The following is a 27,524-nucleotide window of genomic DNA, read 5'->3' as shown; positions in this document are numbered from 1 at the left end:
AACCGTTTGAGATTATGACAACCGATGGTGAGCCCTCGCACCGATTATTAGACTCAAATTTAATGTAATTTGAGTCCAATAATCGGTGCGGGGCATCGCAATCGGTCGTCACAATCTCAAACGAACAGGGCCTAAGGATGCATCTCCTAATTTGCTAGTTTGGTATATTATTGTCCATCGCATAATGACTAGGTTCAAATCCCCTGATGCAAAAATAAAAATAAAACTATATTACTATACAGAAATCAAAATCAAATTCTGGTATTTACAGTGAATACGTTGACTCCACACCCAGAGAATATGATGAAACAGGAGAAAATATTTTTGCAGACATATATGAAATATACAATATACCAACAAAGTTGCCAGGACTAGAGGTTGTAAAGATTAATACATACAGAGTATTCCTAGCTTTCAAGTATCATCCAGGAACAAAATAGTCCATCTTGTCCACGGGAAGATTCAGAACTGATGTTTCCACCTGCAACACATTCAGAACCAAGATTTTAGCATGAATAAAATTTCAGAATTTCAACAGATGAATTGGTAAGAAATGGTAGACCCAAAACAGTTAATTTGTTGCCGTAGCGAAAATCTTGAAAATCGGCCTGTTTACTTGATGACTGAAAATTTTGGTCACCCAAAACTTAAGGCATGGTATTCCAGACAAAATTAATGGGGAAATTTATCTCCCCTACTTGTTTTGTTTTTTTTTTGACAAATCATGTTTCCTTGCTTTATAACATAATTTGATACTTAAAAACCTGAAAATTATTTCAGTTGGCCCAAAGAAATGTCACCTGAAATTTCTCCTAAAAACATTGTTTAATTCCCGCGGGAGAATAAAAAAAAATTAAAAGAAAGAAAAGTAGTAAGAAACATTTATATGGATATTGAAGAAGAAGACAGAAAAAAAAAAGAATATTTTGAATAGAAACAAATAACTACTGTGTTTTCTATTCTGACAATAGAATGCCATAAGTAAATTACAAATTGCAACGGTATCACGTCAAGTAATGTGAATGCTCATATTCAAAAAAAGAAGTAATGTGATTGCTTTTCCATTTATGTCCAACGCAATGAAAATCACTTTGATGGAAGCGGCGACATGAAAGAACCAAAGAAAATGTATTTGAAAAAATCTTGATCAAGGTTATCCTGGATATGGATGAAGGCATACTCGACCGGGTTTTCTTAACTAATGTGATACGGCCATTGGATCGTTCTCTTTCTATTATTGCACTTATTATTTTATTTTTATTGAGGATTGTTGGACTTATTTATGTTTATTTGATATGCCTAGATGTGTGGGATGTCCACATTATCTAGGGCCCACCATTGCACACACCATTTATCGCTTATTTGTTTTGTTTAGACTATGTTTCCTATTATGCCCTTACGAATTTAGTTTCCTTTGTTTCAGGGAAAGGGCAGTCTTTTCACTTAAGGATTAGTGCTAGCTAAGAGGGCCCACCAAAATAAGCATATAAATGTGAATAAAAGGGAGAAAGTGTCCCAATTTTGAAAAATAATTTGTGAAAGAAGAAAAAGATGGAGCCAACAGCCCTCTCTATCTCTCTCTCTCTCTCTCCACTCACGGCTACAGTGAGTTCCCCATTTCATCTCTCTCCTTTATGTCTCTCTTTCTCCCTCCTCGTTTCTCCTCTCTTTCTCTCTCTCGATTCTCCCTTCTCTCATTCTCGCTCCTCTCTCTCTCTCTTGGCCTCTCTCTCTCCCCCTCATTCAATCTTCTCACAAACTATCTTATTTCCCAAATTTCTGTGTTTCTTCTTCCCCTTCCCCATTTCTATTAGTCTCTATCTTTCTTGGCCTCCCTTCATCCCTTTTCTTGGTTTCTCATCTCCCTTTTTTTATTCTTTCCATTTTCTCTTGTTCTACTCCCTCTCTTATTCTCCTTTTCAACCCTAATTTCAAGCCTTAATTGACGAGGGCTGCTGTCTGGGACTTTGAAACCTTCTTTAATTTTGAGTCCTAATTAGCTTGTCTAGTGCACACCAAGCGTTTGGTTAAATTCCTGATAGAGTCTAGATTAGCCAGTCTTGTCTTGTAGGGCATCTTTAGGTCATAGCGTCAGTCTAGGTCAGTTTCGTAGGTTATCCAATGTCTCGAGTTTCATTTCACATTAGTTGAATTTCACATAGTTCCTACACATCCGTCGTGTCTCCCATGGCACATAGGGCCAACACCCCCGCACAGGGCTGGGGCCGTCTGCAGCCTAGCGGAGCCTGGCAGCAACAAACCCAATATACACTAGACCACCAGGCTCAGATGATGGCTGCAATGAGCGTGACTTTGGAGAGCATCATTACCCATCTAAAGATACCACCTACAAGGCCAGCCACACCTCACCACAGCTTCCTCTGTCCCCCCATTGCCAAAGGTGGTGAGCATGGTCATCGAGAGGCAGATCTGGAGGGCTCCTCAGATGGACTATCAGATCATGATGATACCTACGACTCAGATGAGGAGCAAGGCCAGTCCCAGGAAGGGTCCCGCTCACAATTTGAGGAGATTAGTTAGAGCCTTAGAATGCTCACGGGATTTTAGCGTCAAGGTTGACATTGGGGATCTCCATGTCATCTTTATCCTGACGAATTCCTCGATTAGCTCGAGAGCGTCAAGAATTTCTTCGAATGGAAAGAACTCCCTGAGGATAAGAGAGTTAAATTTGTGACCATGAAACTGAAGGGTTCTGCACTCGTTTGGTGGAAGCAAATACAAACCAGGAGAGTTCAGCAAGTAAAGCAGAAAATTGATACATGGGAAAAAATGGAAGGAAAGCTAAAGAATAAATACCTTCCTGCCGATTTTAGGTCCGATATCTACCAGAGATTGCTAGAACTTCAGCAAGGTGTGAAATCCATAAGGGAATACACGGAAGAATTCCACCTAATGACAGCTCGCAACAGTCTTGTAGAGGATGATGAGCAGGCCACTACTTGATATATACGTGGGCTAAGGTATCAGATTCAAAGTTGCATATCCTTACAGACGATTCTTACGGTGGATGAGGCCTACAATCTGGCCTTGAAAGCTGAGAAGCTTTCCCAGAAGCAAGATGCATATCGAGCCCAGCCTAGTTCATCCAGTCGAGGAGCGGCTATTGCTAGTCGACCACCTCCCACTCTTCCTCCTACGAGTACGGCTGTGAAGCCTTTCTCTTGGTGAGGCGGCTGCAGGACGTGGACTTCTTGGACCCAGGCCACAGAACTCCATGTTAAATGCTTTAAGTGTGGTGAAATGGGTCATAGATCAGACTGCTGCCCACATAGGGCATTCAATCGTCAGAACACCTTAGCAGAACCAATGCATGAAAAGGATGCGAACGATCATGAGAATGATCGTTCGCATCCTGCTAGATGATTCGGGTGAGCATGAGAATACCCTTGATGGTAACCAGGGCCTCGATACACTTATTATTCATAAGGCCATGATATCTCCTCAAATGCCTAGTCATGAAAAATGGTTGCGAAGCAACATCTTCCACACCACATGCACATCTGGAGGGAAGCTTTGCACCATCATAGTTGATAGTGGAAGTACGGAGAATCTCGTCTCTCAGTTAATGGTCGATCGAATGAAACTGATGACGGAAAAACTTAATCGACCCTATAAAATCGCATGGTTCAAAGGTGGAGACGGAGTACCCGTTACATTTCATTGTCTTGTGAACTTTTCCATTGGAACTGTTTACAAAGATGCAGTTTGGTGCGATGTGGCTCCTCTTGAGGTGTGTCATATTCTGCTAGGCCGCCCCTGGCAGTATGACAGAAAGACCTCCCATGACGAGGAGAAGAATACGTATTCTTTTATGAAAGACGGTATTCACATCACTTTAAGTCATATAAAGGATCCCTCTAAATCATCTAAGAATGTGTGAACACCTGGTGAGTCAGTTAAAGGTGTTTCACACAAAAATAAGTCGTTGGCACTATTCCTCAAACATTCTCCGTTTGAGAGCACTCATCAAAGCACATTATCTGTCATAGGTTCCTCTGTCATCGAGACTACTAGGAGTCGCGAGTTCAGCGTTGTCCTTGATTATAGATTCCTATATGTATTTCATTTCAAATCCATTTGGGTTGCTAGGTTCCCAGATGTGTCAGTTCTTTGGAAAACTCTATGGAGCATAATGGATACCAATTTTCAATTCAGTAGCGCTTGCCGTCCTCAATTAGATGAGCAAACAAAAGTGGTTAATCGCAACTTAAGAGATTTATTGACATGTTTAGCTGGCGAGAGACCCCTTCAATGGGATTTGATTCTACCTCAAGCTGATTTTGCATATCATAGTTCTATTATTAGGGCCACAGGTCACCCTTTGAGACCATTAGTGACCTTCACATTCCCCACCTACTTGACCGTACCCACATACCTTACCATAGACGTAGCAGTGCTGAAACCGAGGATCTTGCTCAACACATTAAAGAGGTACAACAAGAGATGTTGGAGCGGTTTCGTGTGAGCAGTGAGAAATATGGAGTAGCCACTGATCAACATCGCAGAGCGCAAATTTTTAGTACGGGTGGTTTGCTGATGGCATATTTCCAACGCGAGCGATTACCAGGCGGAATAGACCCAGCAGAGCATGAGCTAGGCGACACGCATATATTACCATTTTGAGTGACTAGTTCATAGGTGCAGATTGAGGATATTGTAGACATATAGACGACAGATACCCGCCACGGATCTCAATGACAAACTTTGTTTGATGGCGGGGCCGTTTCCAGCTGAGCATAGATCTGACTCGACGGAGTCAAGTTCTTCCTACCCGGGGAGCTGATGTGATCCGGCCATTGGATCGTTCTCTTTCAAATATTGCACTTATTATTTATGTTTATTGAGGATTGTTGGACTTATTTATGTTTATTTGATTTGCCTAGATGTGGAATATGTCCATATATTATCTAGGGCCCACCATTGCACACACCATTTATCCCTTATTTATTTTGTTTAGCCTATTTTTCATATTATGCTCTTACGAGTTTATTTTCCTTTCTTTGTTTCAAGGGAAGGACAGTCTTTTCACTTGAGGATTAGTGCTAGCAAAGAGGGTCCACTAAAATAAGCATATAAATATGAATAACGGGAAGTGCCCTAGTTTTGAAAATAATTTGTGAAAGAAGAAAAAGATGGAGCCGACGACCCTCTCTCCCCCACGCCTAGGGCGTGAATATCCCCCCCCTCTCTCTCTCTCTCTCTCTCTCTCTCTCTCTCTCTCTCTCTCTCTCTCACGGCTACGGTGAATTCCCCATTCTCATCTCTTTCTCCTTTTTGTCTCTCCCCCCTCGTATCTCCTCTCGTTCTCTCTCTCGATTCTCCCTTCTCTCATTCTCGCTCATCTCTCTCTCTCTCATTCAATCTTCTCACAATCTATCTTATTTCCCAAATTTCTGTGTTTTTTCTTCCCCTTCTCTATTTCTATTAGTCTCTCTTGCTTGGCCTCCCTTCATCCCTTTTCTTGGTTTCTCATCTCCCTTCTTTTATTCTTTCCTTTTTTCTCTTCTTCTAATCCCTCTCTTATTCTCCTTTTTAATCCTAATTTCAAGCATTAATTGACGAGGGCTGCTGTCGGGGACTTTGGAACGCTACAACGGGCTTTTCCACCACCCTCTAGGCTTCTTTGCTAGCGAAATCTTCAAGTGGAAGGACCACTGCGATTTCCGGGTATTATATTTTCATATTTCAGCCCCTTTTAGCCATGTTTTAGCCTCTAGAACCCTTTCTAGACATCCCTAGTTAGTTACCCTAGCCTAGTTTAAGCCTTTTATCAATTTTCTAATAATATTTGGGCCTTAGATCTTTAACTTTCTTTGTGGACAGCAGCTTAACAGTTAATAAAGTTGGATATTTGAGCAGAGTGCACGAGAGAGAAAGGGGTAGGAGGCGGTGAATCAGAAGAGGAAACGGGAAGAGTCCTTTGCTTAGCTAGCTGACAACTGGTGCAGTGAATTCACAAGGGGGTACCCTTACATTTAGGGGGCTTTCCCCTTCTGTCTGTACTCCCCGTTAAGCTCTGCCTAAGGGGGCGCTCGGTCAGGAGCTTCAAAAGAAGCCCCCTCTCACGCCCTTCTGAGTATAGTATCGCCTCTATTACGCCCTATTAAAGCCCCTATTAGTCAGTTTAAGGCAAGGGAAAAAGTTCCATCAGTCCCAGTTCCAGTGCAGGCAGCGGCGGCCCGGCCGCAAGGAATCAATAGATCTTCGCCGGTGCTGACTTGGATCTCGGGTGACAGAATAAGGCGGCCAGAAGCGACGAGCAGTCGCGGTCGAAGCTTGGCTCTAGCCAATAGCTAGCAGTAAGCTTGGCTACAGCGAAATCCACCTAGCCCTATTAAGTAAGGCTCCGATGTGAACGGCTACTGATGCTTGCTTCGGTCCTCACTTCGATGTCCGCTTCGCCCCAGCCACCCATGCCTTCGGTTATTCACTACCACCTGGTCTCGAACTACCTGTACTACTGAGGTTTACCACCCTTACTAATGGAGGGCCTAACCTCAGGATTACACCTAATGGGACTATTCCTGCTTCACTCAACTAAGAAATAAAGAATTGAAAGATGTTCACCTCTTGCTTCTTTCGAGGGAAACACTCGCTTAGTGCACAGCTCTCCTCGGACATTCACCTTGAAGAAGCCTTTTTTCCACTTGGTTGAAGTTGAAGCTCTCTTCCCGTGTCGATCTAGGGCAAGAAGTTCCTTAACAACCGCATGTAGTCGTAGTAGTCGGGCCCAGAATGCCTCTGCTCTATACTATACTACTTCGGATGAATGGGGAATTATGTCGCTCTTTGATCTGCAGAATAAGGCCTACCTACGAGCTCTCTGTTTTATGGCAGAGATCTCTCCACACCAAGGAACCATTTCTTTTGCTGATGGAGTTATTACTGACAGTCCCGGTTTGAAACATCCATTTAAGTCGGAACATAAGATTGAGTTAAGTCGCGCAAGAATCCTGGGAAGCTATGTTTGTTCCTTTGGATATCTGAGCTACTACTCTCTTTTCTTCCCGATTTAGTTGCTTCAGCTATGGGAAGTGGAAGAAGAACCCAAATCGAGTATTAGGCGAACTTTCACATGCACTTGCTATGGCTTCTTAACTTAAGAAAGATTGAGACCTTTAGACAAGATGTCAAGTGCATGCGCTATCGCCTACCGATGAGCACGCTACAACTACTACTGCTAGGGATGAGGGACTTCCACTCTCGTCTGCCGTTGAAGTGGTCCCTACCTCCGAACCGCCATCACAGTTGGACGATATTGGAGAGTAAGGGGTGCAGATAAGCCCACTCCGACGCTCATCACGAGTCTGAAAGAGCCTATTCAATCATTTTTATTTTTTATTTTTTTTTGAAATGGCAAGATGAATTCATTAAAAAGGAAGGGGACCGAGGTGGGCCTCAACCAAAATTACAAGAAAATAAAACAACAATAACAAGAAAGACAAATCTCAGGGAGGAAGGAAGTCAAACCACTCCAACTCCAACCTCCTAACCCCACTTCTAGCCAAGGAGTCCGCCTCCCCATTAGCAGATCGCCGAACATGATTGAAAACAATAGATGAGCCCGCAATTAAATCATCCATTTCATAAAAAATAGACGAAAATCTCCAAGGAGGCGACACCAACCCCCTCAACCATTTAATCACATTCAAAGAATCTCCCTCCACAATAGTGCTATCCATGCTATCTCTCTCAACCCTTTTTATGCCATGATAAACCGCCCTCACCTTGGCCTCCGAGGCATCACAAACTCCAAGAGGGCCGGCAAAAGCCCATATAACTTCACCACAAGCATCCCGACACAACCCACCAACTCCGGCCGGGCCCGGGTTCCCAATACTCGACCCATCGAAGTTAATTTTGAACATTTCAATAGGCGGAGCCTCCCATCTCTGAACAATCGTATTTGGATACGGCTTATGCGAGACTCTCTGCCCTGGCACATCGTCATTCAACCACTGATTCCTATTTCTCAATGATAGCCCATGATCGAGACAATTGGCTGAATCCTAAGAAACCATTTCATAGAAGTTCAATGATATCTTCTTTTTATAAAGCAAATCGACTTCAATTCTTGAATAATAATCCACATCACTTCTGCATATCCAAATTATAAGAAATCCGATAGAAGCTACAATTGCTGAATTCACACCTTACAAACTTTGATATGTTATAGTATGTAAATAAATCGCGAATATGGTCCAAGTAATAAATGCCCAAGTTTCCTTGGGGGAGGTGTTTTCGTATAGTATTGTACACTGAACACCAACCCAATCTCGACTGGATAGATTGAATGCAAGTTTCATCTATTAAGAAAGATGTAGAAGCTCGGTCCCTTTCATTATGTCAGAAACCCAAGAGAATAGAGAGACGGGAAAGATAAGAGAGAGAAAAGGGCGACAGAAAGCAATCCTTCCAACCAGCCAACCTGCAGAGTTGAACACAACTCCAACCCCAACACAACCATGGGCTTCGGCTTCGGCCAAGTTCTTCCATCAATCTCCTGGCCCTTGCTTCACTCCTTGTTCCGTAAATCGGGTCACTGGTTGATCTGATCGGACCCCGGACACGCGAGAGCCCAGCCCAGGAGGAATGAATGGTTCCCTGGCGCTTCATGGGACGGACGTTCGCAGTCCCCCTCCTCTAATCTAACCCTACGTCTAGCCTTAGGGTGTGTTTGGCGTACCGTTTGAAATAGCGTTAAAACGCCGTTTTGCAAAACGGTGTTTTGCCAAACGGCGTTTTCATGTTTGGTTGGCCAGATCAAAACGGCGTTTTAAATGGCAAACGGAGGTATTGTGTGTTTGGTTGCAAATGCCCCAAAACGGAGTTTTAGTGGTAAAATGACCAAAAAGGGCATTGTTTGGTTGGCTTCAATGTAACTCAACTACTCTCTCATTAGGCCCAATATTAAAAGGTCATTAGGATCTCATTGAAACACCATTAAAATTAAACATCATTGCCAAAAAAAAAAAATGGCTATACCTTTGGGTTCTTCTCCTTCTTCTTAACGGCCGGATTTGACGAACAAGTGGAGGCGTTGAGGCAGTGAGGCGGACTAGTGGGTTTGCAACTTTGCAAAGTAGATGAAGAAAGTAAGAAACTAGGGTTTCTTTTAATTCTTGTCTTTAAAATATCAAAATTAAGAGATCATATAATGATATCAGCAGCCCCTTGTTTTGAATTAAATATTAACAATTTAACAAATTTGTGTCCTTAAGAATGATATTAACACCCCCACCTTTTTGGTATTTGACGTAACGCATAAAGTTGCTCGCATATATGTAAAAATGGGTTTTGGTGAGGGCAAACACGTAAAAACCCACAGCCCAAAAACTCCGTTCAAAACGGCGTTTTGCAAACGGATCTGTTTGCAAAACGCCGTTTTGAGGGTTCAAAATGGTGTTTCAAACGGTGGCTGCACACCCAAACACTCCCAAACGGCCGTTTGGCCCCAAAACGGTGTTTCAAACGCCAAACGGTGTTTTAAACAGTACGCCAAACACGCACTTAATCTCTCTTCTTTTAATGTTATTTATGCCATTATATGCTTGCATGCTTAGTGTAGATTGGTTTCCCATTCATGAGTTCTCTTTAAAGCTTACTGTTGAATATTTAAGTGGCCATTAACCATCTTTTATTATTTGCTCATTTATTTTGGATTTGGATACGATTATGCGAATATGAAATTGGTTCCCACGAGCTCCTAAAAGTTCCTATAGAAAGTCGCGAGCCTTCGGGTTTGCACCATTAACACAACCGATGAATGCTTGAGGGAAGCAGCGGAGTAATCTTATTGCAGGTCTACCCAAATACTAAATAAATAGGCACATAAATTACTACATTGAAAATGTAACAAAATTACAGACATAACAATCAGAAACAGGAAGAGATGTAATACATGCATCTATTACTATGTCACAAATATTGTTCTCGGGAATTTCTCGGCAAGAGAAAATCTTGAGATATATTATTTATTTATTTTTATTATTTTTTAGTTTATATCAGGAAGAAAAGCTAAAAATAAAATTATATGAAGATATATAAATTAAGAAAAAATATAAAAAATAAAAATATCTTAAAAATAAAGCGATATTATCTTGGTAAATGGAAATATCGCTATATTTTTTAAATTCCCAGGATTATTTCGGGATAAAATCGCTATATTTTGAAAATATTGGAGACATTTGTGACACAGATCTATTATATGGGAAGAAGAAAATATGAGAAGAAAACGCACCTCTTCAAATGGAACAAATACGAAAGCAGATAAACCCCTCCTATGTGAGACTGTAGGCACATCAGGGTTATCTTCAACCACATCAAGCATATCATTGTCAGGATTGTTGATTTCAGTATCATTTACACCACCGGTAACAAGGGAAAGAAGATCAAGTCGATTGTTTGCTCCTATTGTTGTTCCCCTCAATCTGCATAAACCAACTTGAATTAACAACTGAAACATTGCATATGGCTGTCGTGCAAGATTTTGTTTTAAGTAATTGGAAAATTCAAGATAGTTCTTTTGAACATAGTCAATACTTAAACTAGTAGAAGACAAGCATATGTGGTGAAAACTCTTTTTTTTTCGAAAGATAACAAAACTTTTATTCCCGAAAGAGAGAGAAATACGAAGAGGGGGCGAAAACTCAATATAGTTAGGTTCGACATAGCCAAGACAATTGCCATTTCAAAAAAAAAAAAAAAAAACATTAGCCAAGACAATTAACTATTATGAGTGGTGATGCCAGCCAGTTCATCCCAAAGAATAATCTATGCTGGATGAAGTATGTAAGGGGCCATCCTCTCCATGATCCAAACTGTTCATCTTCTGGGCCCTACAATGGATGAGCCATTTTCCAAAAAATCTTTCCCATCTAATGACCCTCACTCTCTAATGTGTGTCCACATTCAGTTAGAAAGTCCCCCAAAATTGGAAGGTTATGATCATCCGACCAGGGAGACTTTCCGAACAGGGCCCAAAAGATGAACAATCTGATCATGGAGAGGGTGGTCTCAACTTGTGACTTTTTCCAGCACATATTCTTTTGAATGAGTGAAACAACCTCCATTTGTCAAAGTGTAGCCATAACCAGAAATCATAAATCGAAACCCTAACCATAACCTATAATCCTAACCATAACCAGAAATCATAACCTATACAATGAATGGGTTGGATGAGTGAAACAACTATGTGAGATGGGGTTTCTGAGCTCTAGCTCAGGCTGAGTTTGAGCTCAGAAACCTTTTCCTAATATATATATATATATATATATATATATGAGGAAACTGTTGGTGAGCTTAAGCTCACCAAACTTATGGTGAGCTAGCTTGCCCAATCACACGGGTCCCACATTTTGGGGAGTGATCCAAACCATTCATTTGCAAGGCCTTATCATAGATAGGGGGTGTACCAAAAATCAGCTCCATAGGATCATCCTAACCCCTCCATTTGTGGAGGACAAAAATGGGGGAGATTTGTGTCTGTCCATTTTTGTCCTCCACAAATGGAGGGGTTAGGATGATCCTATGGAGCTGATTTTTAGTACACCCCCCATCTATGCAAGGGACTTTCAAATGAATGCTTTGGATCATCCTAACAAAGTGGGCCCCCATGTGATTGGGCAAGCTAGCTCACCATAAGTTTGGTGAGCTTAAGCTCACCAACAGTTTCCTCTATATATATATATATATATATATATATATATATATATATATATATATATATATATATATATATATATATCTGTGTGTGTGGGAGGGCCTATCAAATGAATGCTTTGGATCATCCAAACAATGTGGGCCCCCTATGTTTATGAGCTCTACCTCACAATGCGGGTTTATTGTTACCCGATTGTTACCCACCGAGTCATAATAACGACGAATATTGCCTACTTAAAATGCAGCGTGCTGGTTCTCATGATGTTAAAATGGCCTCAGAATTCGCAGGGTGATAAAGTGGCTACTCTCTCTCTCTCTCTCTCTCTCTCTCTCTCTCTCTCTCTCTCTCTCTCTCTCTCCATATATACATATATAAATTGCTAGGCTAAGAAGGATGTAGGCCTCGTTGATATATTAGAAACAAAATTAATCTGCCACTTCGTGGAAACCTTAGGCGGATTCTCAAAACAGTGGGACGCAAGCCTGGGTACAACAGCGCGGCTTCAACCTGCATGCAACAAGTAACAACAACAACAACAAAATGGAAGATAACAATGAAATTGTAAAATTCAGTGACAGGAAATGTTGAAATGTAGGGATGAAATTCAATAAGGACAACAGACCAGGTCCTTGGTCAAAGTGTAGTGGCCACCGAAAACACAATCAACCTTCGCTGCACGGAAATGCATACATCTGGCCACCTCTTTAACTTTTTGAGAAGAGTTCTAATAATTTGAGAATAACAGATTATTGAACACGATCAGATATAGTAACACAGGATCTACAAGCATTTTAATGCGAGAAAGACAGCAAAGAAAAATAACCTTGTAAAGGAACCTCCCATTAGGAAAAAACCTTATGTAGCGGTAGTAGCAGACCTATAAAAGCAGAAATAATATTAAGAGAAATGGCATAATTGGGAAAGATATAAATCAAATCTATTAATCTTTTTTTTTTTCAAATAAAAACACGTCTGAAATTAATTATATGTGACTAGACATCAGGCTTGAGGAAATGTGATTCCAACACTGGACTAATATTTTTCACTTCCACAATTATGAAACCAAACTTGATAATAAGCAAGGTTTTAAATTTCAGTTTCGGTGCCGGTTTCTGCCGCTTCGGTTTTGGTGGAAATTTCGGCTGAAATCATGTAAAATTAGGTTAAAAATTTCGGCATTTTTAAAAGTCTAAAATTTTGGTAGAAATTTTAGTAATTTGGGGGAATTTTTTTAAATTTCCAAGGGTGAAAAACGAAATTTCGCCTCGGTGAAATCCTGTAAAAATCTGATTCATGATGAATTTTGCTTTGGCCTTGGCTGAAACCAAAATATTTCGGCTGAAATTTCGGATTTTGGATGAAATTTAAAACTATAGGATCATTTCTCATTACATGTCCATCAGCTTTTACAAGTGCAGGAAAAGCTCTCAAGTCTTGTAGAAAGGTTCTTCTGAACTGGTTGTTTTAGAAAACAAATTGATGTAGGACCGGTAAGAGAAATAGAAGAAAGGGGAGAAAAGGAGAAGTAGAGAAGGGAAGAAGAGTAAGAGAAGAATAGAAGAAGAATAGGGGAAGAAGAGAAGAAGATGAGAGGAGAACTAGAGTTAGAAGAAGAGAATTAGAGGAAGAAAAAGAAACCTGTAGAGGGGAGAAGACAATCAATCTTTATTCAATAATCATCAAAGTTAGGGGGGGTTAGTCGGGAGGGATTTTGGCGACATTTAGCGGACTTGACGAGTCCAGCGTTAGTGGTGCGTGACTTTTCTAGAGAACTTTAAAAGAAGGCGTTAGTCGCAAGTTCTAAAAAATAAAGGACTTTGACATCGTATGGACTTAAAGTTCGCCTCCTTAGTTAAAAAAGCGTTGCCTAAAAATGTTCACCCAAAATAGGTGAAACTTGAAATCCAGCTTAGAATCGCCTCTCTCTCTCGTCGCAAACAATCGAGCGTGTCGACGTTCTCCTCTCCTCCTCTTGTGGTCACGAAAATGGCAGAAGACATTGAACAAGGTATTTCGTCTCTCTCTCTCTCTCTTTTCTCTCTCTCTCTCTCTCCTTCGTCTTCTTCTTCTTCTTCTTCTTCTTCTTCTCTTCTCTGCTTTTTTTTTTTTTTTTGCTACGAGCTTTTCTTTCACAGGCCGTTTTCGTAGGCATACCCCTATTTCCGGTTGAAGCTGGGAGTTTAAAACTTCAAATCCAAAATCCAAGAAAATTATTTTTCTAGGGTTTTGTTGAAGTTAAAATGGAGAAATGTGCAGAATGGGTTTGATTTTTCTCGGGTTTCGTGGGTTTTGAGTGGGGGGTTTTATGGCTGATTGCTTGAGAGATTTTTCAAAACCCTAGAGTTCTCTTCCAGAGACTAAAGTCCCATTCTCTGACTACAACAAGGTCTGTTGGGTTTTTTATTCTTCTCTTTCCAAAGTACATTGCTCTCTACATTTTCCAAACTCCTTGTTATGTTTCCTGCAAATTGATGTCGGTTTCATGGATTTTGAGTGGGTTTTTTTTGGGATTTTATGGCTAATTCTTTGAGAGATTTTTCGTTTTGAAGCATTTTTCATTTTGTTAACCCCTTTTTTCATTTTATTTATCCCACTCTCGGACTCGTAAAGAAGAGGAAAATGGGAAATCCCTTGGTTTAGGGTTTGTAAGGGTCATCTTCTTTGATTTGTTAAAGTTTGGCTAAAATCCTCATTTTTTTTATTTTTTTTTCAAATTATTGTTCAATTTATTGGGGTTTTGTTATAATATCGCATATTTGTGTAAAATGTCATTTTGTTATAATCTAGTGAAGAAAAGCCAAAGACCTGCTGTTTGTGTGTGTGTATTCCTGTTCAAATCGAACTGTTCTTACTGGTTTGAATGAAGAACATTGCTTGCATTTATGTTTCTGTTAGTGCAATCCTCTTCAATTTTCATTTTTCTTGTCAAATTGCAGTTACATGCACTTCCTCATGTATTGATAACTGTGCTAACATTGCTTCTAAAAAAAAATAACTGTGCAACCATTCTACATGCAGTTACACATGCCCTGCTATTTTCCTACTTCTGTGCTAACATCCTACATGTAGTTACATGTATTGGATTGATCATTGACATCTCTATGTAATCACATATGATTCAGAAGCTGATTTGAATTAGTTTTTTTAATAGAACTCAGCTTTTCTTTACAGAAGGCGATAACAATCATGGAATTTGGGGTTTAACAAGATTGCCTTATGCCCTTTTATTGTCTCTTGAACTTGATTTTTTGTTAGGTATACGGCTTACACTGACATATTTCGTCTAAGAGGTGGATCTTTAGCTTAAATGGTAAAGCGCTTGAGAAATGAGGTTTGTACACAACGTTCTCAAGAGGATGGTGGTTCGAATCCACCAAGATCTGTAATCGTGCAAGGGCCCCTTGTTTGATAAATGGGTGGCAGAAATATGCATTCTCTGAAAATACCTTTCAGAAATTTACTTTGATGTATTTTGGTATTAATACCCAATCTCTCTTGCTCTCTCATTGGGTTTTATCCACACATGAGCCTATGATCCTATTCAAAGTGAAATGACTACTTTAGCAGGACCCGCAAATGCACAATATTCCTTAAATATTTTAGTAGGGCCCACAAATCCATGGGATCATAGTAAAAAGTGATTATTAAAACTCTAGGACTTCAAATTCATGTATTTGTTGATGACTAACAGGTGATTTCAATGTCCGCATGACTCTAAAAAGTCCTCACTGGAGTCCCCAAAGTCCCAAGTGTCTGCACATTAAAGTCCAAGTCTCCAAAGAGTCATGGACAATGTGGAGAAGTCCGCACATTGAAATCCCGCGCGACTAACCCCCCCTTAAGAATCCCTAATACAATTAGGTCTATATATAGGCTTGAATGGAAATAAAATTCCATGGAAAATAAGTCCTAACAACAAAGAACATGGAAATAAATATCCTAGAATCTAAATAACATGAAAATAAATTTCTAAACTAAATAACATGGAAATATAAATCCTAATGGGCAAATATGTCATTTATTGGCCTATTATCTGCATCATTCTCCCCCGCTTGAAAACAACTCGACCTCGAGTTCTAGTCTCTGCCTGGATCCAATATGTGGATGACCCACTCAAGTAGTAGTAGTCGTAATCCGTAGGACTCTAGAATGATGCACAAGGCTCGTGATGTCTGTGAAAGTGGTATGGAATGTGAACGTAGTGATATAGAAGACATCATCCACGGTGAACCATAAAGAAATGAACCTCTCCTGACAAGTAATGCGGCAGGAAATATAGTAACGTACTCCTTCTGTACTGGAGTGATGGCCATGGGTAGCATCAATCCCTGCTCTACAAGGTCAATCTGTAGCAAGCCTCGGCAATTTTTTCCAATAATACTCTCCTTTGTAGTCTCATCTGGTCCAGCTGAACCAATCTCTGCAAATGCTACAACCTCCTGATCAATTTGCGTAACAAGCACCTCTGTGTCAGTACAAATCTCAACAATCTGCTCAACCGGCTCAAAGATAGTGCAATCCTCCGTAATATGCTCTCGAACATCTGTCTCAGGTAATGGCTCATCAATCAGGCCAATCGCCTCTGACTCATGACGGTGCTCGGTCGAGACTGTCAATGGATCAGCCTCACGTGGTCCTACCACAATATCTGCCTCGGAAGTGTGAAGCTGTCTCTCTGGATGCTCGGCAACTGGTGCTGGAGAAATCTCTGAATCATCATGCTCGTATATCGGAGATCTCTGACTCAGTATCTGCCATCATGGACTCAGTATCTGCCGTCATCAATGACTCAACTATAATGATCTCATTAATACTAGTATCTGGTTCCCCAATAATATCATCAACAAGTGGTACGGGGGAAGAAGTAGTGAAATGGCTCTGCAAATCCGACTCACGCATGCGACGCTCGTGATATCAGGTGGTTGCTACAATTTTGGCTTCTCGTGCACGACGGGCTGCAGCTTTTCTCTCACGGCGGACTGCGGCTTCTTGTTCACATCGAGCTGCTTCTTCTCGTCGAGCAACTTCTTCACGCATCAATTATTTTTCATATCGATATGCCATTAATGCATAAATACCCATAAACTCATCACGGGCCTCCTCCCATCGACGGAATAGAGGCCTGCCTCCGTGATGACGGGTCTATGACTCAACGTATCCATATTCCATAACCTCTGGTCTTGTTGTTTCTCTGGCTCGGTAGATGGTCGCTCGGTGATCATAGCCGTAGTACTCATGATATGCATCCAGAGAATAGATCCACGGTAGACATGCATCCTCATAATAGCTATAGTGAGTGCGGCCTTCGAAATATTTATCGTCGTACCTGTCAAAATATGGAACATATGGTGGAGCCATTGGGATCGGCGTCAAAAAAATATGGACAAATACGGAAAATGTGTTGGATAGAATCTAAAAGTTGTTATGAATAACTTCTGTGTTGATGGCGAAATGAAATTCCGAGCGGAAATGGCTCGGGTGAGAAGAGAGAAAATGTGATGGGGCAAAGAGAGAAAGTAGAGAGAGATGAGAGAGAAGAAAAAATATTTTTTCTTCTTTTTTTTTGATTTTTTATCTTTTTTTTTGTGATATTTTTGAGAGGGGGTGCCTAAGCAGTCGCCCCTTCCAATCATTACTCTCAAGCAAAAAGGGGGTCAAATTGGGTTGAGAAAATGAGTAGGGGTGCCAAGAGGGGGTAGAAATATATTAACTAAGCCAAATAATGGGTGCCCAAGGAAAGAAAAGGGCGAAATGTAATATAACTAAAAGGTAGGGGTGCACTAAAGGAAGGGGGGGGGGGGAGATATGACCCTTTCTTTTATTGCTTTTTTCAAAGTGGCCTCAAGTGGTCAGTGACCACTTGCATTAAAAGAGAGAGGCGTGAGTATCGGATGGTATAACCATTCTCCTTTTTTTATTATTGCAAAATTGGAAACATAACTTGATATGCAAGTTACTGTGTAAATCACACTTTTCCTTAGTAAACCACCTTTGCAACAGGTGGCCCTTCCAATAATAGGGCCCCACTGCTCCCCCTTTATTTCTTCTACGTTGCTTAAAAGAGAAGCAAACTCTCCTTTTACTAAAAATAGAGAAGCACATAACCCTCTATCCTTAAGCCAAAAATGTGTCCCCCACGGCAGGAATAGCTTTCCAAATCCAAGGAGTTCTGGGAGATGCTAAGAATTGCTTTTCTCTGGCTTGCCTTTCTTGAGTAGATCTCTATCCAAAGGAAACTTTTGGACTTTCCCTACTCCACACGACAGTAAATATATAGGAACTATGCAACTTGGGTCAGGCTTCTTGTCGAAAAAATGGTGGAAAGGGCGAGGGTTTAGGAATGATTTGAATAGGGTTTGGTGAAATCTGTTGAAGCAGGTATGTTGAAGCAGGTGGCTGTTTGGTGTGAGCCTGCAAGTGTTTTTGGGTTAAAATTTGTAGTCTGATATTTTGGGTTATTCGTGATGCTTGCTGGGTCTGTGAAGAAGGCTGAAGTTTATTAGGATTGGGGTTGTAGTTAGTTGTGATAGGGATAGATTTAGGGTTGGTTTTGCATAAAACAAAATAGGGGTAGCTGATGGAAAGGTGCTATAGGTGGCTAGTTTCATCAACAAAACAAAGAGCTCAGGTGGTTAATTTTGGGTGGTATGAGGGAAAGGCTTTGGGCTGAATGTGCAGGGATTTTGGCGATGGAATAAGGGGTCTCGGCTACGTATTTTAGGAAGGGAAAGGGCTGCTAAAATATGCAGAAAGTAGGTGCTGTTGGGTAGTTCTAGAGAAGGATTTTGGGGCTGAGTTTTGAAGAAGAAAAATACCTTTAGGGTTGAGATTAAGAATTGATGGTTATTTGCTTCGGAGGCTTGGATCTTTCACTCTAATACCAAATTTGATGTAAGACCGGGAAGAGCAATAGAAGAAAGGGGAGAAAATGATAAGAAGTAGAGAAGGGAAGAAGAGTAGGAGAAGAATAGAAGAAGAATAAGGGAAGAAAAGAAGAAGATGAGAGGAGAACTAGAATTAGAAGAAGAGAATTAGAGGAAGGAGAAGAAACCTATAAAGGGGATAAGACAATCAATATTTATTCAACAATCATCAACGTTAAGAATCCCTCATACAATTAGGCCTATATATAGGCAATGGGATGGAAATAAAATTCCATGGAAAATAAAAGTCCTAACAACTAAAAGTATGGAAATAAATATCCTAGAATCTAAATAACATGAAAATAAATTCCTAAACTAAATAACATGGAAATATAAATCCTAATGGGCAAATATGCCATTTATTGGCCTATTATCTGCATCACAAATTATGTCTGATAGTAAATTTTATATATCACAAACCTCATTTCAATAATTCTTTCTCATGATTTGTACGTCAACCCAACTAAATATGCACACCAACTATGTAGATGCATAATTGCAACCGGTCAATCCATAATATAGAAAAAATATGTACATACCACGTGCACAGGATTGGTAACCTTCCACTCTGCAACTCCAGCACGAATGTAGGTATTCCTACTCACATAAAGACCTGATATGTGAAAAATGGAGCAAGTCAGAAACCCCAGAACAGATGTTTACACACAAAATAATAAAATAAATCAATACGAAAAAAATAAAGGAGTCCATACTCGGTTAAATCGGTCAACATGCCACAGAGGAAACACTCTTATTATATGCGAAGATGACAAAATTTTGAACCAGAGACAGCAAACTAATTTGAAAACTTTTCTTGTTTATAGGCAACATGAATAAATCATCCGACATAAAACTATAAAAGAACAAGGACCGCTAAATCATATACCATCAATACGAAGCCGTGGCCTTAAAAGCCACATTTTCCTCCATGAGCCATCATAGCTAGACTGGAAAATCCTGTAGTTTTCCACTGCTCCAGACAGCTTCACAAGGACGGCATGCATGTTTCAGCTTGAATGATCTACAGGTCAAATGAGGAAGAAGTTTTCTTGCAATATTAAATTTTACCTGCCAAGTTTTCAGGCACGCACTACGCCAAAAGGAAGGATTCCAAATCGTGTACCTCCATTTCCGACAAACACATGCTGCCCTCCCTAAGCTGTATGGATTCATTCGTGTGAAGACCTGCTTATAGACATCCACCACAGCAAGACATTACAGAACGTATACATTTGTAGGACCCTGTGTTGCATGGATTCTTTGCCCCCCTATGTTGAATCCGTGTCGAAATCTCTCCACACGCGAATCAGACATGGATCCACATGGGACACACCCGGATTCTTGTTGTAGCCGTGTCCCGCACGAATCTTGTTTTTTCAAGCAAATCCGACTCATCATTCTCTCTTTTAAAATGTAAATCCTGTATATTTTCCCTTTAAACATGTTTCCTTCTTAACTTTTTTTCATATGAAAGCACAACCCGTACTCTTCTAATAGAAACCCTAGCGCCTCCCCCCCCCCTCCTTCGTCTTCTACTCTCTTAATGAAAACTCTAAGGCCTCAACCCTTCATCCTCAAAATTTTCATATATATATGAGAAAATAGTTTCTGCGCTCGAGTGAAGGAAACAAGGGTGGGCCCACATTTTTTAGGTGATCCTAAGCATTCATTTGAAAGGCCCCATCATGGATGGAGTGTGTACCAAAAATCAGCTCCATTGGATCATCTTAAGGTGTCCATTTGGGGGGGATGGACAGATACTGTTTGTCCACAAATCTGCCTATTTTTTCACCCCACAAATGGGAAGGGTTAGCATGATCCAATGGAGCCGATTTTTGGTACACACCCCATCCATCATGGGACTTTCAAATGAATGCTTAGGATCACCCAAAAAAGTGGATTCACCATGTTTCCTGCACTTGAGCGCAGATAAGCTTATCTGCGCTCGAGCACAGGAACTGTTTTCTCTATATGTATATGTGTGAGTGAATATATTGCTGAAAATATATATTTAAAATTTTAATTTATTTAAAAATTACCGAATCCACGAATCCTACATTTTGGGGTTTGCTGAATCCAACACCTCAAATCCGTGCCGAATCCGAATCCATGCAACACAGGTAGGACCTATTCAAACAGATTTTGCAAATGAATAGTTCGACCTACAGGTAGGACCTATTCAAACAGATTTTGTAAATGAATAGTTCGACCTAGAGTAACTCAGGCAGAGACAGTCAACAAGGATAAATCCAAGGATTACACCCATATAAATGTGTTAGCACTCACACACACACACAAGGTTTTAAATTTTGGGTAAACTCGAAACTTTACAAAGGAATATCACCAAAAAATCTGGATTTTATTCATTATTTAATATTATCCGCCGAAATTTTGTACCGGATAAAATATTACTTTATTTGATTTCGATAGATTTAGTGCGAAATTTCAGCCGAAATCTCGGTTTCGGTGAGGACCAAAACCGAAATTTAAAACCTTGCACACACACACACAGTAGGCTCTGAGGTAGTCTCCTTAATACAAAAGGAAGACTTGGGAAGATATACTTGAGCATAGCGTCTCAATCAGCCACTTCATCTCTGCATTTCGAAGGTCCAAGCTGCCCGTACCCGATTCACATTTAAAATAAACTGTGTTGCCCATCAAATGCCATAGGAGCATGGGGAAGTGTTTATTCAATAGAAACCATAAATATATGACATTTTATATTTTGATTCGGACCATGCTCACATTCAATTGGCAAGTTTTTAATTCCAAATAACATATTAAAACTCATATTACATCACGATGCACTTCTGCCTTTTGAACTCGTCTCATATTCTCCTACATTTCCGCCTATTGGCTCCCAAACCATAAAACGAGCCTATATAATGACCAATAAAGATGTCAAGTACGTTTGAGAGTAAAATTTGATGTCCATATCAGTGACTGGTGACCAAAATCACTACAAGGTACCCTTATATCATTACTCAGTATTATATGGAATATTTCACGAAAAGAAAAACAACAAAATCAACCCATATATCGAAATCCATAAATGACCAATCTATTTATGGAATTTGCATCCAAAATCTAACATGGGCATTTCTTCCATTAGCATCAGCACACCATTCAATCACCTCAACAAGGTAGCAGATCAAGTTTGAAGGGCATGGTAAAAAAAAGGCATTGATTCAGATTTTTTGAATAAAAATAACATTTTTACTGGTCCCGAAAGCTACCAGCCATCCTATACTCGATTGGCAGCTTCTCTGTTTCTACTCTATTTTCACTAAATGCTACATACACATCTCTACAACATGAAAATTGCATATATAATGGTTTTTGGGGCGTTCATTAGATAACTTATGGAACCGAGATACAGTACCTCATGGAGCAGTTCATCAGGCAAGCAACGATGTATTAGCGCTGGATCAATAAAAGGTTTGCTGCTTGCACTACCAAAATACGGAATAGGCTTAACTCTTACTCCATAAAGATCTGGTTGAGAACCAAGAAAGCACTTGATAAGCATTATTCACTTTTTTAATCATGTGAAGAGAGTATTTCTGATTTACAGTGAAAACACTAAATTCACAAGATGAGTAGATGACTAATAATCTTGGGGACGAGTAAAGCATAAATGCATAATGGCAAGATATCTTATAGAAAATATGACTCAAGGATAAACTAAGTATTTCATTGTGCCGACGCTGTTCTTAGAACATACCTAGCCAAGGTCGATGTGTTCCTATGAATTGCAAGGTTCTCAAATGACAAGTTGCACTGCCTTCTGCAGGAACTGAAAAAGACAACTCTGCAAGAAAACATAGTATTAATAGAGATAAAAAAAAAAATGTAGGAAAACAGATCAATTAATAAGTGATTCACATCAGAAAACAAAACAAAAAAGCATCCATGAATCAATAAGGGATTTTCAGTTACTAATAACAGATCAATTAGGAAAAACAAATTTAATTAGAAAAAAAATTGTAGAAGTAAAATAACATCTAAAAGATATTTCACAAAGGGGCTACATACTCCCAAGCCATAATAGATAATGGGCAATGATAGATTCGCTCCCCCTGTAGGATGATTTGCACCCCTTTTAAGGTGAATTGTAGCAGACTTTAACGGTTTTTGACGTGTAAAAGGGGTGTGAATTATCCTACAGAGGGTGCAAATTTATCATCACCCTAGATAATCCCAATTTATACCAAAATTTGCAACTTCATCGACTTGGTTAAGTTCATACTAGATTCATAATATTTTACTCACCAACACAAAAGAAAGGAAACTGAGAATTACTTAAAGAGTTCAGAGGAAGCAAAGAGGTGGGACATCTTCAGAGAGCCCCATCAACCCAAGATTTTATTAAAAAAGATAAGTTGTTATTATTAGTTGATTTGAAAACATAGAGACTTGCTCATGTTAATAAGTGTAGGAATAGCCAAGAAGATGTTCTTGGTATAATGCATGCATACTTATGCTGTATTTCATTATTAGTGGCAGAGCTGTAAATCCTAAATTTGCTGTTAGTATTTCAGCTACTAATTAATTTGTTGTTAGTGCTAAAGCTACTAATTACTGCCGTAATCATTCAATTAAACAATCAAAAGTCCAAACCCCATGAATTGCTGGTCTCTCTCTCTCTCTCTACCTCTTTTTTTTACACACCAGATTGTGATGACTTTCAAACGGTATCAGAGCTAAGGTGATCAAAGATTCAAGAGGAGATCTTCTATTCTTCAAATGTGGTACATCTCAATTTTCAAAACCCTAGCTATCTTCTATATTCTCTATTCTCTTCTTCCATCTATTCGAACCATGATAACTTTGCCAATCCCTTATGCTATCGAATCCGATGCCTTAGACATATAGTCCTCTTCGCTATTGGAGCCAGAAAAACCCTTTCTCCTCCACTATCCAGGTCATCGCATCTTAGATCTTGTGTACATATCTTTTTAGGAGATTCAATCTAGATTTTTGTAAAAAAAACCTTATGCCACCTTTTTTCTTCTCTTCGATACCCTAATCCATCTCAACCCTAGTTCATTCTCTTTTCAATTTGAAACCTAAATTCTATATGCCCATCCCTTTGATTCAATTTCCTCAACCCAAACCCCTAATTCCACATTCTAATACATTCGAAAGCCTAATCCTATCCTTCCCTTCATCCACACCCCCTACATCTTACACACCTATATTTCAAAACAATAATTCCACTTACTCAAATTTTTGAAATTTCAATTCCAACATATATTTCAAAGCCCTAGTTACCCTTCATCTATACCTTGAAATCCCAATCTCATCTTTTGTCAACTCCAAAACCATACCTTGCACACTCGATCTTTGAAACCCTAATTCTCCTTCACCGGAATCACATCTTTTTTCTCATCCAAAACCATGAACCGTTCCCACATCATCTTTGAAACCCTAATTCCCCTTTACCCTAATTTTTAAAACCTTAATTCCCATCCCTGTCACTTTCGAAACCCAAATTCCCCTTCCCATCAATTTCAAAACACTAATACTTTTCCATGCCAAGTTCAAACCCTATTTACTCTCCCTCACACTATTAGAAACTCATACTTCTCCTCCCATATGGCTTCTTCAAACAACACCTCCTTGCCATCCTTTATCCAACTTGTTATTTTTATTTCATGATAATTTTCTTCTTTAGAAGAAGCCAATTACTCCCATTGCCCGTTCTCAAGGCATCTTAGATCACTTGAATGGCCTCTCTGTAGCACCTTAGGATGGGCTTGCTAATGCCTTGGCCCCAAACCCGTATGACACTCATACAATGCTACAATGTTCGACCCGAGTCAGCCTACGCCAAATGGCATAGCATTGTGCCCAAGGCAAGTAGGACACTAGGCACTCACAAGGAAACACACAAGTGGAAAGGGCATCTTGTATTACTTTGGATAGTTTACAAGACTAACGGCTCAACGGTTCAGAGGTGCTTCACAAATGAGGAGGCATCATCTATTTATAGGCTACCACCTCTCATACAAATGGTCCGCCACTTGGCAATCATTCAGCAGTCGAGGACCCTTCTACAACTTTATAGCCTAACTAGAATTCTTCATACATGTCTCTACAAAGAGATTACAAGAACAATTTGTATCTCCTAAAATATCTACATCCATCAACATCAGGTTTACCTGGTTCGGCACACAATAAATTGAATTGTAAACCAATTTGACACAAACCTGTTTGCAAGACACTTAATTGCTAATACGACAAAACCATTGAATTTAGAACCACATAAAAATTGAACCGGTTTGCAACAATTTGGTACGAAGGACTAACAAATTAAAAACCAAGGAGACTCCAATTGCATTATGATTCCTTCAACACAAAACGAATGCCCGAATTAGATTTCGATGAGTTTCCACTTTTGGTTGACTTTCCAACAGCACTAGGATTCTAATTCCATTTCCACTTTAATGGGCCACAAAGTAAATAAGTTTCGCCCCAAAAATCATTTCCATAGGATGATCGCAACCCTCCAATCTATAGAGGTAGGGTTTGGGTGCATACCTGGTACGCACCCAGGGCGTACCCAAGCGCACCCGCGCCCAATTCGCACAGGATATGGATCCGTGGGCCTCGGGAGAGTACCCGTGCTTCTTAGGCAATAACAGAGAGGAACAACACAATCCACAATGCTTGGCTAGAAAAAAATGGCATTTTCGCTTCCCAACAACAATACAAGAGGGCCTATCGCCCTAGGTTTGCCCATGATAGACAAGCCACGTGCCAAAAAAATCTCCCACACTGGATGATACTAGCCATTCTTTCGGTGTTTTCCCCATTTAATTCACACAATTGACTATAATTCTCTTTAACATTCCATTTACAGGATTCCAGAAGGCGGCCCACCTATGATTTTACTTCATATCTCAACATATGAAGGTATGAACGATCTGGGTAACCAAAAAAAGGCGGCCCACCTATGATTTGCCAGAGATTGTGAATATGTTAAGTTCCAATTGTTACGAAGATGTATTAGCTTCAATTAGGAATCCCTGATAACCTGCAAGCAGTTAGTTTGTTTCGATTAGGACTCCTGAATAATAGCTTTGTTGCTTATTTATTGTTATCGTATTTATCTATTACGCTTTGTGTTGGTAGAATCCTGGCTGTTGAGGTCTTTGTAGTCTTATATAGGCTTAAACTTTTATGGAATGGAATAAGATTTCAGATCCAATTTCTGTGCTCATGTACGAGGGACTGGTTCTCCCAAACGAACCACTTCTCTTCTTCTTTTCTACTTGTAGGTACTTATCACTTAGTATCAAAGCCAAGTTCAATCTTGGTATGACAAAATGGACCCACATCAAATCGAAAATGGAAGAGTAGAAAAATTAGAAGCATATGTGGGGGACTTGGTGGAGATGGTTTCTAATCTAAGGTGATGGAAAGCCATAGTCTAAACTTTTGGAAGATGAAACTGCAGGCAACAAGGGGGCTTTTCCATATTCATGTCCAGATGGCAACAATGAAGGTTCCAGATCAGGTTCTTCAGGCGGATCTATCCAAACCATAGTTGTCTGAAACTTCCTAGTTGGATGGGAAGCTCGCTTCAGAAGCTAAGTTCTTCTCACTACCCAAAGGGTAAGCGAGATGCTTCCTATGTGTTTCCTTTTAATTAAGAGTATGCTTCCTATGTGTTTCCTTTTAATTAAGAGTATGCTTCCTATTTGTGTGATTTTATTCTTCCTAAAAGAATATTTTCACCTTTTGACAATGCCGAAGGAGAGTATTTAAAAGAAGAGTGCATTTAAAAATTGAAAAATCATATGAAGTTTCAAATGAAAATTATGTTGATTTTTTTTTTTTTTGAAAAGTATACATGAATAAAACATGTGAAACTGTAAATTCGTAATACTTGTTATTCTAATTAGCCATGTAATCTTCTTTCTACTTGTAATCCTTACCTATATTAACGTTTCCTCCCAAGCCTACTACAATCCTATTCTTTCTATGTACTTGTTTGCTTCCAATAAGACTTATTACATGCTTAGTGTTGACTTTCAATATGCTTCTCACATTCTCTTTACTTTCTTTGGAGTTTTTCGCTTCCCACATTTTCACTATTCTAAACGCCTCGCTTCCCGTGTCGCTTCTCGCACTTGTTTCCCACTCTGGAAACTATGGTCCAAATGAAATTTACTCGGTTGGAATTTCCTAAATAAGATGGATCAGTCGAACGACGGGATGAGCTTACCGCATCGAACAGTTTTTAGGTTTCAACAAACTAATGAAAAAATGAAGGTCCCTCTATCTTCATTCCACATGGAAGGAGAAGCCCTTCAGTGGTTCCAATGGTATGAGAAAACTCATAAGAATATGGAGTGGAAAGAACTAAAAGTAGCCTTATGTGTTAGATTTGGTCCTACAGAATTCGGTTTTGTGCTTTCAATATGATCCTACATGGTTTTAACAAAATTTCGTACGAAAGAAGGATCGATCTTACAAATAAACAAAAACCCACATCAGAAATCATGTAATTCGAACAAAATACACAAAAACCCAGATCAGACATCATGTAATTCGAACAAAGAATCCATTCTGGGAATTGGGTTCGTAAGAAAAATACCTGAAGAAGTCATCATAAACGGAAACTGTGAGATTTTTCCTTGTGGAGGTTGGCAAAGGAAGCCTCTCGAATTCCAGAGAAGAATCGAGAGAAATCACAAGAATCAATTAAGGGCCATGGTTTCTCAAGAAACTAATGAATAGGGTTGAGTTTTTGCACAAAGGAGAGGAAAAAGAAGAGCTGTGAGGTCACAAGATAATCATTCAGAACCCTCTCTTTCTGTCTGAGAGGGCCATGGCCATGGAGCCAATGAAATGGGAACCCCGAAACTAGAGGGATGAATTTTCCTAAAAGAGTGAAAATGATGAGA

General features: G+C 39.8%; 1 protein-coding gene across 1 annotated transcript; it reads right to left on the bottom strand.

The window, feature by feature from the left end:
* Positions 1 to 207: 207 nt before the first annotated feature.
* Positions 208 to 27,524, bottom strand: FBP7 (F-box protein 7). The gene is made up of 11 exons (XM_077392702.1): positions 27,215 to 27,524; positions 22,334 to 22,420; positions 21,992 to 22,104; positions 19,675 to 19,791; positions 19,493 to 19,589; positions 19,146 to 19,219; positions 12,507 to 12,560; positions 12,306 to 12,407; positions 12,132 to 12,190; positions 10,262 to 10,451; positions 208 to 481 (listed from the first exon to the last, which is right to left on the bottom strand). The coding sequence occupies exons 1-11, from the start codon at positions 27,228 to 27,230 to the stop codon at positions 422 to 424; spliced, it is 969 nt and encodes a 322-aa protein (XP_077248817.1). The 5' UTR covers positions 27,231 to 27,524; the 3' UTR covers positions 208 to 421.

The sequence above is a fragment of the Tasmannia lanceolata genome, unplaced genomic scaffold (assembly GCF_043159265.1).
Source record: "Tasmannia lanceolata isolate RefF3 unplaced genomic scaffold, GAP_Taslan_0.1 ptg000012l, whole genome shotgun sequence".
NCBI lineage: Eukaryota > Viridiplantae > Streptophyta > Magnoliopsida > Canellales > Winteraceae > Tasmannia > Tasmannia lanceolata.
The sequence above is the reverse complement of the archived record's forward strand: the minus strand, read 5'-3'. Positions and strand labels throughout refer to the sequence as shown.

Bases quoted from the DNA above. Each gene is read 5' to 3' on its own strand.
- FBP7 (XM_077392702.1), bottom strand. The intron at 19,220-19,492 runs GTATATGATTTA...TTCACATATCAG, and splicing joins GCCACGGCTTCGTATTGATG to GTCTTTATGTGAGTAGGAAT. The intron at 10,452-12,131 runs GTTTCCACGAAG...TGGTTTATGCAG, and splicing joins GTTTTGAGAATCCGCCTAAG to ATTGAGGGGAACAACAATAG.